General features: G+C 42.6%; 2 protein-coding genes across 2 annotated transcripts in view; one reads left to right on the top strand and one right to left on the bottom strand.

Annotated features, from left to right (window-relative positions):
• Positions 1–5: 5 nt before the first annotated feature.
• LOC138615101 (intestinal mucin-like protein) lies at positions 6–14,385 on the top strand (the record flags this gene model as incomplete). The annotated part of the gene is made up of 19 exons (XM_069688726.1): positions 6–1,278; positions 2,369–2,625; positions 3,345–3,516; positions 4,180–4,427; positions 4,558–4,741; positions 5,199–5,412; positions 6,986–7,158; positions 7,234–7,303; positions 7,678–7,799; positions 7,894–7,925; positions 8,007–8,175; positions 8,904–8,999; positions 10,652–10,692; positions 10,885–11,598; positions 11,809–11,907; positions 12,269–12,397; positions 12,493–12,532; positions 12,618–12,738; positions 14,012–14,385. Coding segments are annotated over 19 exons (4,338 nt in total), but the record flags the coding sequence as incomplete, so codon positions are not given.
• Positions 14,243–16,854, bottom strand: part of tollip (toll interacting protein) — a 4,879-nt gene continuing 2,267 nt past the window's right edge. Inside the window, exons 3-4 of the mRNA XM_069688725.1 lie at positions 16,521–16,605; positions 14,243–16,315 (exon numbers count right to left, since the gene is read on the bottom strand). Coding sequence (XP_069544826.1) covers positions 16,092–16,315; positions 16,521–16,605 — 309 coding nt within the window. The 3' untranslated portion in view covers positions 14,243–16,091. The remainder of the gene's footprint in view (positions 16,316–16,520; positions 16,606–16,854) is intronic.

The following is a 16,854-nucleotide window of genomic DNA, read 5'->3' as shown; positions in this document are numbered from 1 at the left end:
AAGGAGTTACAACAACAAAGGGAGAAACAACTGTTGTGACATCAAAACCCTCTGTTAGTACCACAACTATCCCAACACCTTCAATTACTACTACAAAGGGTACCACAACCAAACTTGTAGAAACAACCACCCCTGAGGTCACAACTGTAACTGGTGGGTCAACACAACCGCCCACTGAAGTCACTACTGGCCCAATAACAGAGTCTACCACAACTGTTGCTGTAACGTCGACATCTGTAAAAGGAGTTACAACAACAAAGGGAGAAACAACTGTTGTGACATCAAAACCCACTGTTAGTACCACAACTATCCCAACACCTTCAATTACGACGACAAAGGGTACCACAACCAAACTTGTAGAAACAACCACCCCTGAGGTCACAACTGTTACTGGTGGGTCAACACAACCGCCCACTGAAGTCACTACTGGCCCAATAACATTGTCTACCACAACTGTTGCTGTAACGTCGACATCTGTGAAAGGAGTTACAACAACAAAGGGAGAAACAGCTCTTTTGACATCAAAACCATCTGTTAGTACCACAGCTATCCCAACACCTTCAATTACGACTGCAAAGGGTACCACAACCAAACTTGTAGAAACGACCACCCCTGAGGTCACAACTGTAACTGGTGGGTCAACACAACCGCCCACTGAAGTCACTACTGGCCCAATAACACAGTCTACCACAACTGTTGCTGTAACGTCTACCTCTGTGAAAGGAGTGACAACAACAAAAGGAGAAACAACTGTTGTGACATCAAAACCCTCTGTTAGTACCACAACTATCCCAACACCTTCAATTACTACTACAAACGGTACCACAACCAAACTTGTAGAAACGACCACCTCAGTGGTCACAACAACAATCCAGGAAACAACATTTTTCGAACCAAGGCCATCTGTTACTACACAAACTATAAAACCACTTCCCACCACTACCAAACAATTCAAAACGACCACATCTGAAGCCACGACGCCACCTAAAACAACCTTCAGTGAAGTTGTCACTGGACAACCACAAAACACAACTGTAGTCACACAACCCTCTGTTTCAAAGACAACAGGTATTGTGGCTTCAACTCTTAGCACACAAAGAACAACTGGAGCTACAACCTTTATTGGCTCTATAACACAAACTCTTCCAGGCAGCACAGCAATTCATACAACTGTTGCAACCACCCAACCGACCACGACCACAGTCATTTCCACATCGCAGATTCCCACCAGCTTAGCATCATGCGTCTGCACTGTCAACGGTACTACACATTATCCCGGTAGGTTGTTTGACATGTTACCCATTATGCTCTTTCTTCTTTTTATTATCAATACATATGCAAAGTTAATTTCTCTTTCTGTATTATTTAGACCCTTCTTTTCAGCCTCAAATTCTAAAATGAAATTGTTCTTCTCGTCATCTACTTTCACCTTGAAAGGTTGTTTTTTTTGTATTCCATTCATGCTATTTTTTCACTCAATTTAGACCCCCGAAAATCAACATTCAGAGGTTCCAATTTGATGCGATCAAAAATATTAGATTTTGCAGTGGCTTTTCAAAACGTTTTCAATGTAATTTGTGGAGTTTTGAGTGATATTTTTGCGCTGAAATTGTGAAAATCAGCAAAAGTTTTAGAGGATTTCTTTTTTCTTTTTTTAACAACGACCCGATAAAGAGTAATATGTAATCATTCTCGGTTATATTAAGCATCCTGCACATCACAGAAATATTTACTCGTTTTATTTATTTATTTTTTAACATTGGCTCAAATTTAAAAAAAAAAAGAGTAATGTAGCTTTTTTAAAACATAAAATCTGTGTCTGTAATATACAATTCAAACACATCTCCCGTAAAAACAAATATTATTAATTCAACACAGACCCACTGTATGCACACACACACACACAAAAAAAATCGCAGTCTTTCAACTGGAAGTGAGTATAAAACTATTTTAACGTATTCCTCATAGACCCACCTGAAGTCTACATTTTACACAAACCCTTCCTGGTTTTTCCAGTTCACTAAATAATAAAAAAATTGAAATCCTGGAAGGACTGTATGTTTCATAAAAGTTTAAATCACACAATGGGCGAAAGCCTCTGTAGTATAATTGTGCTTCCACTTACAAACAAATCACCAGTGATTCTGATAATTAATAAATTGTTAAACATGTATTAATGTTTAACATTAACTCGTACTGAGTAAATGCAAAATAGTCCCTCAATACTTCATTACCTGAACATTGCAAACCTTTTTAGTGCCATTTGAAGTCAAATTTCATAGGTCTTCTCTCTTAAATAAAATGTCTATGAAACAGTATTATTTATATTTCATGCACTAAACTTGGATCAATGATCTGTTTTTCACAGGGGACTTTCTGTACAACGTTACTGATGGCTTGGGGTGGTGTTACGTTGCATATTGCAGTGCTTCTTGTAAAGTTGAGACAGAATCCAGTCCATGTCCTACGACACCAAGCACAACTGCACATTCTCCTACGACAGCGTTCAGCACCGTGACAATTCCCACAGTTTCAAGCTCAGTTCCTCCGACCTCTACCGCCACTACATCAGCAGTGTCCTCTACAACTACCCCGGACTGCAATGATGTGTATCCACCAAGAAAGGTGTGAGATCGACAAAATGTGTTTTTTTATTCATGACTGGAGAGTTGAAGTGAAGCATTTTATTTTGTGTCCAAGAAGAGACACATTGGGACTTTTCTGTTAAACTGTTAGGATTTTACTTTGGCGGGGGTGCAAGGGACAGAAGCGAGCGGGGGATCTGATTCGATCTGATTGGAAACCCAATACTATGTCCCGTCCACTGCACTGCACCACAGGCCTGTCAATCAAACAGACACGCCCCCAAAACAGGTCTTCTTGAATCTTCTTTTCTAATGAATGAGGGATTATTTTCAGATGGACCTCCAGGAAACTAATAAGAAGGAGCGACTTTAGCTAACAACACCAAGATAACTAATGGACACATTTTATTGACTGAGAATTTTATGAGAAGTTGAATGGGAGTCTATGGAGCCGGAGGCTTTTTGGAGCAGACCTCTAGTGGCACTCGGAGGTATTGCAGCTTAAGGCTCTTTGGCATTGGGCTCATTTTTCAAAGCCGGAAGCTACATCTACTTTTATATACAGTCAATGGTTGAAAGTAGCATATGAGATTGGGCCAAGATTGATCATGATGTATGATTATGTATTCTTTCTGGTTCCACCTCACAGTGCCACTGAGTATAAAAAAATAGAGCCCCACATCTCGAGAAAAATCCACTTAATTTTTTGACACACCTGTGGTTCTCCGTATTACTTCCTGTTTCTCTCTCTCCTTTCAGAATAAAGAGTCCTGGAAGGTTGACAACTGCACCACAGCTACATGCATCGATGGCACGATCACAATGGCACCTGTTGCCTGTCCCACCGTGCAACAACCGATATGTACCAATGGACGTAGTGCTGTCAAGGTCAATGACGATAATGGATGCTGCTTTCAATACGAATGTGAATGTAAGTTGAACATGTAAACTTTCAAAAACATACAAAATCTCTGACTTTTATATGGTGCAGAGAAACTTGTGTCACCGTGCTACGACTCTGCAGTCCTTTCAATGCATGAACATTACTCAATAGATTAGAAAGCACTGAGGGCAAGCTCTATTAAGAACATGGATTTGAGTAAATGTGGTTCTCATTGACTCTCTGGCTACTAATTGCCTGTATTTGGCTTCTGATTTACCACTACCAATTACATTTTAATTTAAGTTTAAATGTAATACACAAACAAACAGAAACCACAACTCTGTCTATAATTAGTTTGAGTTACATCAATCATTAATGGTGTAAATTAATTACAGCTTTATTGCTTTGCGTCCATCTGTTTGATAAATACAGCACACGTGTTTGGGGCAGAATTTCACATATTGGATCTCAAATTTAGTTTTTCAGAACATCATGTTTTACAGTGTAGTATATAAACATGTAACAAATGCAGAAACTTTCGTGATTTAATGTGTAAAAAATGACACAAAAAACAATTTTGGACCATGAAAATGTTTTTTGTCTATATATCTGTAAATTTCAAGTGGAAAACTGGTTCAGACTGGGTTCAATTTTCTGGATTCTTCTTGGTGAAGACACTTATGTTTTCTGTCTGTTCTTCTTATCATTCAGGTGTGTGCAGTGTCTGGAGTGGATCCAACTACATGACATTTGATGGGAAATCATACAATTTCAATGAGAACTGCTCCTACTACCTGGTCAAAGAGATTATTACTAAATACAACTTGACCATTATAGTGAATAACCAGAACTGCGATTCTTCAGACAGCACGTTCTGTCCCAAGACTCTCAGTATTACGTACCAATCCTCAAACGTAATTTTGACTCAGAGGAAGGTTTTAGGAACGGCAGTTAATGTGGTAAGAAATCATTCAGCCTGTAAAGCAGCGCCCTAATGGGTCACCTCTTCATCAAAGTAGTATGATGATGCACGGCACAGCCGGTGTGCTTGGTTCCCAGTCTTATGTGTTTGGTCTCTTTGTCCTACAGGTGTACGTGAATCAGAAAAAGATCTATCCTGCCTATAGCGATTCTGTCCTGCTCCTCACCAGCACAGATATGGTGGTCACATTGGAGATCCTGGAGATCAACACAACGGTGGTCTACAGGAGCTCCTCATTCAGCATCGATCTTCCTTATTCCCTCTTCGGGGGAAACACAGAGGGACAATGTGGTGAGTTCACCAGAACCCAGTCGTCATTCTTCAAGCTCACTAGTCATCTTTGACGTCTGTGCTGCCTTCGAAGAGATTTGAATTCAGGAAGAGATATTCGCTCAGGGACTTTATAGTGATATTTCTGAACTGAGCTTTGGTTTTGTGGCTTGTATGCTTGGGATCGTTGTCTGGCTCGAAAGATGATCCAATTGATCAACAATCTTCAATTTACACCCTGAAGTCCTCACAGTCGTCTTCAAAATGGCCTGGTATTTTAATGAATGATGCCAGTTTCACCCCCACAGCACAACAGACGATCTTAGGTTCAGATTAGCCTCAAAAGTTGAACTGTGAAAAGTTGTTTAATGCCACAAATTGTCTTTAATTGATCATTTGTGTTTCTTAAAAGTAAATCCGTGCAGAAAGCCGGTTGTTGCATTGCTCTGGTTAAATTGTGCTGCATTTCCTTTTCCAGGGACTTGTGACAACTCCAAAGCCAACGAATGCCGTTCTCCGAATGGCCAGGTGGAAAGCTGTTCAGATTCTGCGGGCAAGTGGGAGGTCCCAGGTACACCCTGTGTCAGGCCACCAACTTCAACAACAAAACCTCCATCCTCAACAACAAAACCTCCATCCTCAACAACAACACCCCCTTGCAAACCTGCCATCTGTGATGTCCTCACCAGCGGGTAAGAAAAAACACATTACTATTATTATAATTTATAGTTTTAAAAGGACAGTTACACATTGGAGAGTAGCTTTGTGTTGGTTAATTACTGTATGTCTTTATCCTTTTATCTCTTCGATTACCACCACGTAAAAGTTTCAGAGCTCTGACAGTGAGGTCTATGTCAGGTCTTTTGAGACACAATCTGCTGCTGCAGTGCCTGTGCAATACAATGCTGCCATATTTAAGGGCCAAAAGTTCAACATCAGAATCAGTTGAAAACACACAAACAAATCCCTGCAAAAAGTACTTTACTCTGAACTACAGTTAAGTGAAGAAATGCCATAAAATAGGACTCAGTTCAGAAGAAATGCAATTTTTTTTGTGTGCAAATGTCTGTTTTTTTTTAGTTGCATTTCCTTTCTTTCTTTTTTGATTTTTTTTTTTTTGGTGCTAAACTTTCTTACTTGCTTTGTATTTCCCATAAAATGTTAGGTGGTTGTGACATTTGTGTCTGCTGCAGTTTTAAATGTGAAAGAGCTCAGTTTGATGGCAAATTGAGTCCCTGAAAAGTCTTGAAAGTTAGCATGAAGGTGAACCTGTGGTATGAAGTGGTAGAGCATAATCACAGCTATTAACCAAAAGAGAGGAATATGGCAGCTACCAGGGAGCCATCAGCTTGTACAGCCTAAAGACTCATTAATTACTGTTTTGATAGTAGTTAAATATTGGATGTTTTTGGGATTTGCTTTTTTATATTGATGTACAGTGCTGTTTTAGGCACTGAAATTAAAGCGAAGATGCTTTCATTGGTGCCCTTACAACAGCACTAGTTCTCCAAGGTACACTTGCACATGTTTTTTAATGGTTCTTGGCAGGTACGTTGTTCCAAGCGTCTTGAAAAAAATTGGCAGTTTCTCTCTTGATTTAGCCTGTCTCGTTGATTTCTGTCTCTTCATGTGATACGAGACTGCCGATGATGTCAGAATAAACTGTAGATTAGATAAAAATGAAATTGCTATGGTCTGATGGAACATTTCACAAATTTATACAGATTTAATTACACTGGTTTAAAGATGAATGGAGCTCTTTTGGACATTTTTATCACCTTCCTGCAGCAGAGCACGTCAACTCAACAATGTGCATGTTTCCAACATTTGTGAACAGAAATGAAAGGTGCACCTGTTTTGTAGTAGCGAGTGAGTGAGTGATTCAGGACACTGCCTGGCTCATGTGTTGCTGCCGTGTTCACCCTTCAGAGACCGCCTCACTCCTAAACAGCCTGTTTTCCTCATATTCACAAGAACAAACAGAGTGCCTAAAGAAAGTAAATAAAAAAAATTAAAAAAAAGTAGGACATCTTGATAATGTCCATGTTATTTACATTAGAGAAATTTCTATAAATTGTACTGTAGATACAACACCACTACTAAGTGTGGCCTCAATATACAACAGAGCAAAGACTAGATGTTTTATGTTATGAAGTTAATGGCCTATTTCATTGATTTCTATTACATCATAAAATAATATATATTTTTCTGGTTACTGTTTGTATGTAAAGTTGTCTTAAACTTATTCCGTTCTGTATCTCCTAGTGTATTTGCACCGTGCCACACAGTCATACCTGTAGCAGAATTCGTGACATCTTGTGTATCTGACAACTGCAACTATGGCAACAACACCTGCTCCAGCCTGGAGGCCTACGCCACCGAGTGCTCCGATGCCGGAGTCTGTATTGACTGGAGGAATGCGACCGACGGCCTGTGTGGTGAGATATATAGTTAATAATGCACAATATGGAGTTCTGGAAAATGTGTATATGAACATATTTTCCATCTTGCAGAGCACAAGTGTCCAAACAACAAAGTGTACAAGGCCTGTGGGCCCCCTGTGGAGCCTACATGCAACGACAGGTGAAGTATATTTCAGCAATATGATGGTTTTTGTTTTGTTTTTGGTATCTTGATGTTCTCACACCATTGAATCACGGCGTGTTTAATATGCCCACTGGAGGTTGTTTTATGTCTTGTAAGTGAGTATCTCCAAAAACATTTTGATCCAACAGATTTTAGTATCTTACAAAAAATTATACAAAACTGTTATAGACAATTAATTGATTATAATGATAAAAAAAATATGTTATGAAAGAGCTTCACTGTATTTGGGAGATAACATTTTTTAAGATTCTGCATCATAAGTGAAGGTTTCCAGTCTCAGAGCCTTGTTGCATCCTTCAAAACAGTGTTCACACCGCTGTAACAACCAGTAATTCATCTTCTCACATCAGATACAACAAGAAGTTCCAGGCAAACAGCACGACATCCACCAACCAGACGAAGGAGGGTTGCTTCTGTCTTCCCGGCACAACTTTATTCAATATGGTCTATGACACATGTGTGACCTCCTGCGGTAAGATGAGAATCATACGGAAAACATTTTTTAACAAAACCTTCAGCTCTCACACCTCCATATCTACAACCACGTGGCTGTGTTTGAATTTCAGATTGTGTTGGACCCGATGGGAGACCCAAACAGGTGAGAACGCTGCCCGACACGTGTATCTTCACGTATGAAGTGTGAGCCGTATGTCTGAACTGCTCTGCTTCTCTGAACCAGCCTGGTGATGAATGGACAGCTGGCTGCAACACCTGCGAGTGTGACAAGGACTCCATGAGCATCCAGTGTCAGCCGGTGCAGTGCCCGTCAGTACCGGAGCCCAACTGCAGCGAGCCTGGCCAGCAGCTGGCCAACAAAACAGACGGCTGCTGCACAACACAGTCATGTGGTCAGTTAAAGTTTCAAAGATGTAAATCCATCAGTGACCGTTGATGTTGGTCAAATCTGCCTCTCATAAAAAATGAATCGATTTCTCTTTAGGGGATTGGTGTAGAACTTTAAATCTTATACTCCATTTTCACTCGGCATTAACATGTGATCTGAATCTCAGTATCTGGTTAATTCAGGTTAAAATTACAAAAAGAGCACAATGAAATCTAAATGTTATTGGATCTGCCAGACCACATCTGAAGGTGGTCTTTATCTCCACCACATTCAGTCTAATTGTTCAACATTTTGGGAAACACAATGTTTCTGTTTCTGTCAGAACCGGAGCCTGGACCACATCATAGGTTTGACAAAACCCGGATAATCTTTCTGTTAGCTGGCTTACAACTAATCCTAACAAACATAACTGCGCTCACACCGAGATGGTTATCAACCACAGACTGTATATAAAAGTATTCGTAGCTTCCAGGTCTGAAAAATGAGGCTGATGCGGAAGTGTCTTAAGTTGCAATACCACAGAGTGCCACTAGAGGTTACAGATATGGAGCCTACAGTATATCTCATAAAAATGGCGAACGTGAGCTTGGCCTTTCTAAAAAGAGAGCATGACTCAGCAAAGTGTCTAATGTGCCGAATCATCTAAACATCTGAAAGCAACTGTTTTTTTGACATTGTTTTCAAAAGCAAATCTTTACATTCGTCTACCCATAATCCTCTTGTCCCCAACAGAATGCAACGTGAACCTGTGTCCCGCTCCCGTCACCTGCTCAGTGGGCTTCCAACTCGCCGTCACCAACAGCACCTGCTGCCAGTCTTTCAAGTGTGGTAGGTATCCTACCTGCTGGTGTACAATGTGCAATACAAAGCTGTATGTCTGAGAAACGTACCACAAATAGCTTTGTTGTTGAACAACATGTTTTTCCTCCTAGGTGTGCTGGTTACTGTATCAATCCATCAGACTTTTTTTTCGCTATCAATTTCAGACAGCAAATACAAGATGAACATAGTAAAACAGTTTGGGTCTGGTACTATCAAAAAAACTACTACTACTGCTAATTGATCCAATACTTTAATGACGCTTATTGGTTATTTTTGTTATTTTATAAGTAAAAAAAGAAACAAATGAGAAACAAATAAGAACAGAATTAACATTAACAGGATTTTTCTCTGATTGTATTTTTACTGTCAAGTAATCTCACGTCACTGAATGACCCGCCCACACCACTGAATGACCCGCCCACACCACTGAATGACCCGCTCACACCACTGAATGACCCGCTCACATCACTGAATGACCCGCTCACACCACTGAATAACCCGCCCACACCACTGAATGACCCGCTCACATCACTGAATGACCCGCTCACACCACTGAATAACCCGCCCACACCACTGAATGACCCGCCCACATCACTGAATGACCCGCCCACACCACTGAATGACCCGCTCACACCACTGAATGACCCGCTCACACCACTGAATGACCCGCTCACACCACTGAATGACCCGCTCACATCACTGAATGACCCGCTCACATCACTGAATGACCCGCTCACACCACTGAATGACCCGCTCACATCACTGAATGACCCGCTCACACCACTGAATGACCCGCCCACACCACTGAATGACCCGCCCACACCACTGAATGACCCGCTCACACCACTGAATGACCCGCTCACACCACTGAATGACCCGCCCACACCACTGAATGACCCGCTCACACCACTGAATGACCCGCCCACACCACTGAATGACCCGCTCACACCACTGAATGACCCGCTCACACCACTGAATGACCCGCTCACACCACTGAATGACCCGCCCACACCACTGAATGACCCGCCCACACCACTGAATGACCCGCTCACACCACTGAATGACCCGCCCACAGCACTGAATGACCCGCCCACACCACTGAATGACCCGCTCACACCACTGAATGACCCGCTCACACCACTGAATGACCCGCCCACACCACTGAATGACCCGCTCACACCACTGAATGACCCACCCACACCACTGAATGACCCGCTCACACCACTGAATGACCCGCCCACACCACTGAATGACCCGCTCACATCACTGAACGATCTGCCCACATCACTAAATGACCCGCCCACATCACTAATGATCCGCCCTTGCTCTGAGTGATCTGAAACAAACTAATTTTCTAAATGACAGCTTAGATGATACCATTTAAACCATTTGAAATTAAATTTATGAACACATCCATAAGAGACAGCTGGTTAATAGATTTATTAACTCATGTTTGTATAATCTAGTTAACTCTAATACTTGTGAGGCAGTTGAAGACGGTGCATTTCTCCATCTGTAGGTTGCAGACTTTTGCTGGATGTTTTGCCCTCACAAGCAAAAGACTTAAAGTTGCCTCCTTGTTCATGTTTCTGATTTACAATTTCTATCTTGTGGATTAGTGTAAATGTTAACATGTCTCTTCTTTTTTTGTCCCGCAGTTCCTAAAGGTGTATGTGTCTACAACATGACTGAGTACCAGGTGAGCATATAATCAAAATTTTGGGATTTGTTAAACGACGTCTCACAGCATTTGTATTTTCCATTGATCACTGGAAAATCAACAAACATTTGTTCTTCCTCTGCTCAGAATAAATGAGTAGGTAAAAGTGAAAGCTTCCTTAGAATACTGAATTGATGTTTGGGGGGGTATTAATTTTATATAATTCTACAGCCTGGTGAGAAGATACCAACACCAGAGAACCCATCAGAACCACCACTTGATGCGCCGCAGACAAGTCAACCATCACAAACAACAGCACCATCACAAGCAGGAGGAGCAGGAGGAGTGACATCAGCGCCATCACAAGCAGGAGGAGCGACATCAGCGCCATCACAAGCGGGAGGAGCAGGAGGAGCGACATCAGCGCCATCACAAGCAGGAGGAGCGACATCAGCGCCATCACAAGCAGGAGGAGCGACATCAGTGCCATCACAAACAGGAGGAGCGGGAGGAGCGACATCAGCACCATCGCAAGCGGGACGAGCGACATCAGCGCCATCACAAGCGGGAGGAGCAGGAGGAGCGACATCAGCGCCATCACAAGCAGGAGGAGCGGGAGGACCGACATCAGTGCCATCACAAGCGGGAGGAGCGACATCAGCACCATCGCAAGCGGGAGGAGCGACATCAGCGCCATCACAAGCGGGAGGAGCAGGAGGAGCGACATCAGCGCCATCACAAGCGGGAGGAGCAGGAGGAGCGACATCAGCGCCATCACAAGCGGGAGGAGCAACATCAGCACCATCACAAGCGGGAGGAGCAACACCAGCGCCTTTCAAACCTGGGCCCTGCCAGGAGTGTCACTGCGGCCCCAAAGTGGATCCCATCACCAAGCTCAACATTATTAACTGCAAACCTGTCGTCTGCAATACAAAGTGCTCCGAAGTAAGTTCAATCACAGGACACACACATATTAGTGAACAAAAAAAATACATAACCTACCTAACCTAACCTACATGCAACTGTGACATTATCAGCAAAAAACAGAACATTTGTAAAGTTAGAATCGACCTCATACGTTCATGTGTGTGTTTACCTCGTTCTGATGCATCCCCCTCTCGGTCTTCTTTTCCCCGTTCCTCACGGTATCTGCAGGGTTATGAATATCAGACTGCACCTAACAAGTGCTGCGGGACGTGTGTGCAGAAGAGCTGCATCTTCACAGCCGACAACCAGGACACGCACATCATTAAGGTCGGTGCCGCTGCTGTGTGTTTAAAAGACCAAAAAAAAAAATAAGAAAAGGGATATTATTTTATTTTTTTAGCCATATAAAGAGTCCTTTATACCTATTAACAGTTATGCCAAATAAATGTCATTTAAGTTGAAAGCTTATAATAAACATGAAAGTTGCTTACATTTCTAAAAGGTGTAAAAATACTGGAACCCATTAATTACATTGGATGTTGTTAGTTTATTTCTTGGCAGATTTTCTCTCTTCTGGAAATGTAACAGCACTCGGGCGTGTCGTGTTTTGATTCGAGCCAAAAAAGGAGAAAGAAGAACCTTTTTTGTTGTACAGCTGACTTAACTCTGCTCTTCTTGTTGGTTACAGGTCAACAGCACTTACATCCCCCCAAATGACAAGTGTGTGATGTATACCTGCAAGAAGATCAATGGACAGCTTGTCACCAAGGAAACCAAGACCATCTGTCCTCCCTTCAACCCGTTGGACTGTGAACCTGTGAGTTGATCAGATGAAACCCTTCTTCTCCCCATCTGCTGCTTCGCCACACAACTAACACACAATATGTCTTCCTCTTCCTCCTCCTCCTCCAGGGCACCGAGACAACTGACGCTAACGGATGCTGCAAAACCTGTAAGTTATGGGATGCTATTTGAACAATAACTAAATCCTAAATCTGCGTGTCATGCGTTGGTGTGTAATGGTTGTTGTCTTGCAGGTAAAATCCGGAGTGTCTGCGAGATCCAGAGTATGCAGACAGTCATCGAGGTGAACAACTGCACGAGCGCACAGCCGGTCAACGTGACGTCCTGCGCTGGACACTGTGGAAGCTCGTCCATGTGAGTGTCTATTTTGCACCACATTTGAAGTTGAACTTCATCAGCAAAACCATCTAGTCTTCACTGTAATTTGAAGTTTAGTTGTCTCAAGTTGGTTGTCAGCAGTGGCTGCCTCATCTCACTCAGCCTGTGAATATCAAGGCCCAGCAGCTTTATGATGATACAGCCCGGTGACCCACAGCAGGGTCTGATGTTGAGTCTGATGTTCATCCAAAAACATGCACCACAGGTCAGGTTACCTGGCGCCGCGCTAGTGGCAGCCTGCTGCAGCATCTCCCCCCTGAGAGCCCCCCTGCTGTAGTGAAGAAATTTCCCCTCGGGGATTAATAAAGTGTATAAAATCAAAAAAAAAAAATCAAAATCACAACCACAGACTGGATATAAAAGTGTTCGTAGCTTCCAGGTCTGAAAAATTAGGCCTGAAGCTGCAATACCAGCGAGTGCCACTAGAGGTCGGCTCCAAAAAGCCTCCGGCTCCATAGACTCCCATTCAACTTCTCTCATCAAATCCAAAGTGAATAAAATGTGTCCATCAGTTATCTCGGTGTTGTTAGCTAAAGTCACTCCTTCTTATTAGTTTTCTGGAGGTCCATCTGAAAATAATCGCTCATTCATTAGAAAAGAAGATTCAAAAAGACCTGTTTTTGGGGGCGTGTCTGTTTGATTGACAGGCCTGCGGTGCAGTCAGGTTACAGCTATCGGTGGGCGGGACGTAGTATTTCCTGCTTTCCAATCAGATCCACCGCTCACATCCCCCCTAGCTCGTCCAAATATGGTCACTTCCTGCTCCAAAACGCTCCGAGCTTGCAAGATGACGCCGGCCAAAAATCTGAACTCGAAGCGTCATAACGGCCCTTCACAAACCGATGGGTGATGTCACTGCTGTCAAAACATATCTTAACATGAATATTGGGTTTCCATGAGAATGCTCTTCCACTTTTTGACACATTTTCCTGTGTAGCAACAACTGTCCTCTCCTTTTTTATTTATGTTTTTAAAGTTTGCTAGATCGACATATTAGGAGGCCGCAGGGCAGAAAAATTTGCAGTCGGGGAACTCGGCTGAACAAAAAAGCAGCGTGTGTGTAAAATAAATGAAAATCTTAAAACTGGTTTACGACACTTGTAACTTTACTATGTTAGTGCTCTATAAATCAAACTGAATTAAACATATTTGAATGAGGTAATACCCAGAACCCTCACGCTCATCATGTCACTGCTGAATGTTTCTGTAGTCCGACGGAGGATAAGAGCTGTCGTCTGTGTGTTCGTAGGTATTCCGCCGAAGCGAACGCGATGGTTCACCGATGCGAGTGTTGCCTGGAGGCCGCCACCAGCCGGCAGCAGGTGGAGCTGACCTGCAGCGACGGCTCCAAGGTGCAGCACGACTACACTCGGGTGGAAACGTGCAGCTGCAGCAAAGAGAAATGCGACAAAGCAACGACGGCCAAACCATAGACCAGATTAGTCCTTCCTACTTCACACAAGTTCAGACCTAACCTTAAAACGTTTGCATTCTTGTAAGGTTTTATTATTTAATCGCCCAACTTAGTGTTCTTTTCTTTCAGCGTTACAACATACGACTGTGATATGAACTTTCTTCATCTTTTCTCTGATAATTATTAAAATATTTCTGCAATATTAACAATTTGAGTCTGCATTCTTTGTGGGGCAAAACAAATTAAATGAACATCAAGAACAGAAAACTGAACTCTTTGAAGAACATCTGTGTATTCTAAAGCAAATGACAAAACATTTTCACAAACACGGACGTGTTATCTGGCATTTGGAAGGAAACAAGCTCTCAGAAAGACTCTCCATTCCTACGACACGCTACCTGATTCCAGCTGGGTTCACATGGTTCCTGCAACTACTTCAGCTGGTCATGTAAAGAACTCCACAGCTGCTCTACTTGTTCTCGTCTTCTGGCTTAAAAACTTTGTAATATCTGCCAGATGTGCAATAAATTAACATTTTAAAATTCCACAAATCAAATTTTAAGACCAAAGAGCCTGGACATGAAGATGCTGCGTGGTTTTGAAAATAACAAGAATCACGTGATATGACTACATTTAAAAAAAAAAAAATCTGGAAAGCCATTCGTTCTGGAAAGCCACAACTTCTCTCTGGAATGAGACCTTTGGCAAACAGCACATTAACGAAACCTCGCGACCAACAGGTGTAAATAGAGTTTCAGGAACCACAACACCAACACTGTTGCTGAAACAAGACTGTAGACATGCAGCGCTGCTCATGCTGTTGGAAGTCACAGTCGGAAACACACAGACTGTGTGTGTGTGTGTGTGTGTGTGTGTGTGTGGAGGGGTGTGGGGGGCTCCACCTTCATGAAAATGACATCATTTTCACACATCTTTAAAACTCTATAGTTTGAATGGTGACTCGACAGGATAATTATGCTATAACCTCAAATCTTCATATCCTTATTTAGTGACAACATCAACAAAAAAATGGGTTAAAACAAAACATTTTGTTATCGTTGTGGAAAAACGACTCGGCAGAGTGATGTGGCATTACGCAGGGATGCTAACGTGTAACCCGGTTTCTTCCAACTGGGTCATTTATTCATTCTCAACTCTTCTCGTCGCTATATAAATTTGTTATAATTAAAAACATTCACAACGGTTAGTTAAATTTCGAACATTTACAGCTACGTGTGGAGCAGAAGTAGCTCGCTGAAAGTTACAACACACAGGTGCAAGGTATCCACAGACATATGGAAGATAAAGTGCAAATCAAAGCTGGGATCGGTGGGGAGAATACAGACTGAGTTACCATGGCGACAGTCCAATATTAAGACACTGAAACAATTAAGAGCAGTAACTTCTGTGGGCTCGTACAATTTTCAATGTCCACCAAGTCACACTACTGCCAATTCAATATTTGAAATGTTACTGTGATCCTGTTATAACCTAATTACTCAAACGCACGTGTCGTTGATATGAATTTAAAGCCGAGACTTCTTGGAACCAAACTGAACACAGGTTTTGATGGTCCGCAGTCAGCTGCGTGTGAGCCGACGGTCCAAACTTCATCTGAAATGTTTGGCGTCAATAAAGGGGAACAGCCTCTCTGTGACCGAAAGAGGGCGGAGCAAGTGGGATCTCAGATTTGGCTGCAGGATGTGAGTGAGCACACTGTGGGAGGAGTGTGTGTGTGTGTGTGTGTGTGTGTGTGTGTGTGTGTGTGTGTGTGTGTGTGTGTGTGTGTGTGTGTGTGTGTGTGTGTGTGTGAGAAAAAAAAAGACTGACGGGGGGTTTGTGAGTAAAGACTATTTTCATGTGTGTGTGCATGCATATGTGTGTCGGCATGTCCACTCGGAGATTGTCTATGTAGTTAGAGCTCCTCGGCCATCTGCAGCAGAGAGTTGATGGCCGAGTCCTTGTTCCCCTGCTGTGCGTCCAGTACAGTGCAAACCACCTCCTTGTCCAGGTTAGGGAACATGTCCTGCAGGGCCTTCAGATCCTCCTCGCTGCACACGGGCTCCTGGGCCGCCATAGCGGGCATTCCTGCTGGCATCGGCATGGGCACCATGCCCTGGTTGTAGACTGCAGGCACTCCTACAACACAGGACACACCGCTGATGAAGGAGCCAGCTAAGTGTAGCACCACACTATTATGGCTTGTGAGATTCTTCTAAAATGGCCAGCTCATTTTAGTGTGTGTGTGTGTGTGTGTGTGTGTGTGTGTGTGTGTGTGTGTGTGTGTGTGTGTGTGTGTGTGTGTGTGTGTGTGTGTGTGTGTGTGTGTGTGAGTGGGACTGACCTGCAATGGGCACATATCCGACTCCTTGCTGATACACAGAGGGCATGAGGACGACGGGTTGAGTCATCATCCCTGCTGGTAAGGACTGACAAAAAGACAGACAAGATTAACAGTTTCTCCCCATGTTCTGGATGTATTTAAAAAAAATAATTCACCAAACAAATTGGGACGCTGCATAAAATGTTAAATACAAAATAGAATGCGATGATTTGTAAATCATATAAAGCCACAAAGTAAACATCAAATGTTAAAAACTGAAAAATTTGATTGTTTCTTGGAAAATATTTGCTCAATTTGATAATGGGGACATTACAAAAAAAGGTGGGACGGGAGC

The sequence above is a fragment of the Brachyistius frenatus genome, unplaced genomic scaffold, assembly GCF_029030835.1.
Source record: "Brachyistius frenatus isolate BFR_SWC_R1_liver_20210118 unplaced genomic scaffold, ASM2903083v1 Contig_691, whole genome shotgun sequence".
Classification (NCBI taxonomy): Eukaryota; Metazoa; Chordata; class Actinopteri; family Embiotocidae; genus Brachyistius; species Brachyistius frenatus.
Note: the sequence above shows the minus strand (reverse complement) of the source record. Positions and strands in the feature narration are given on the sequence as shown.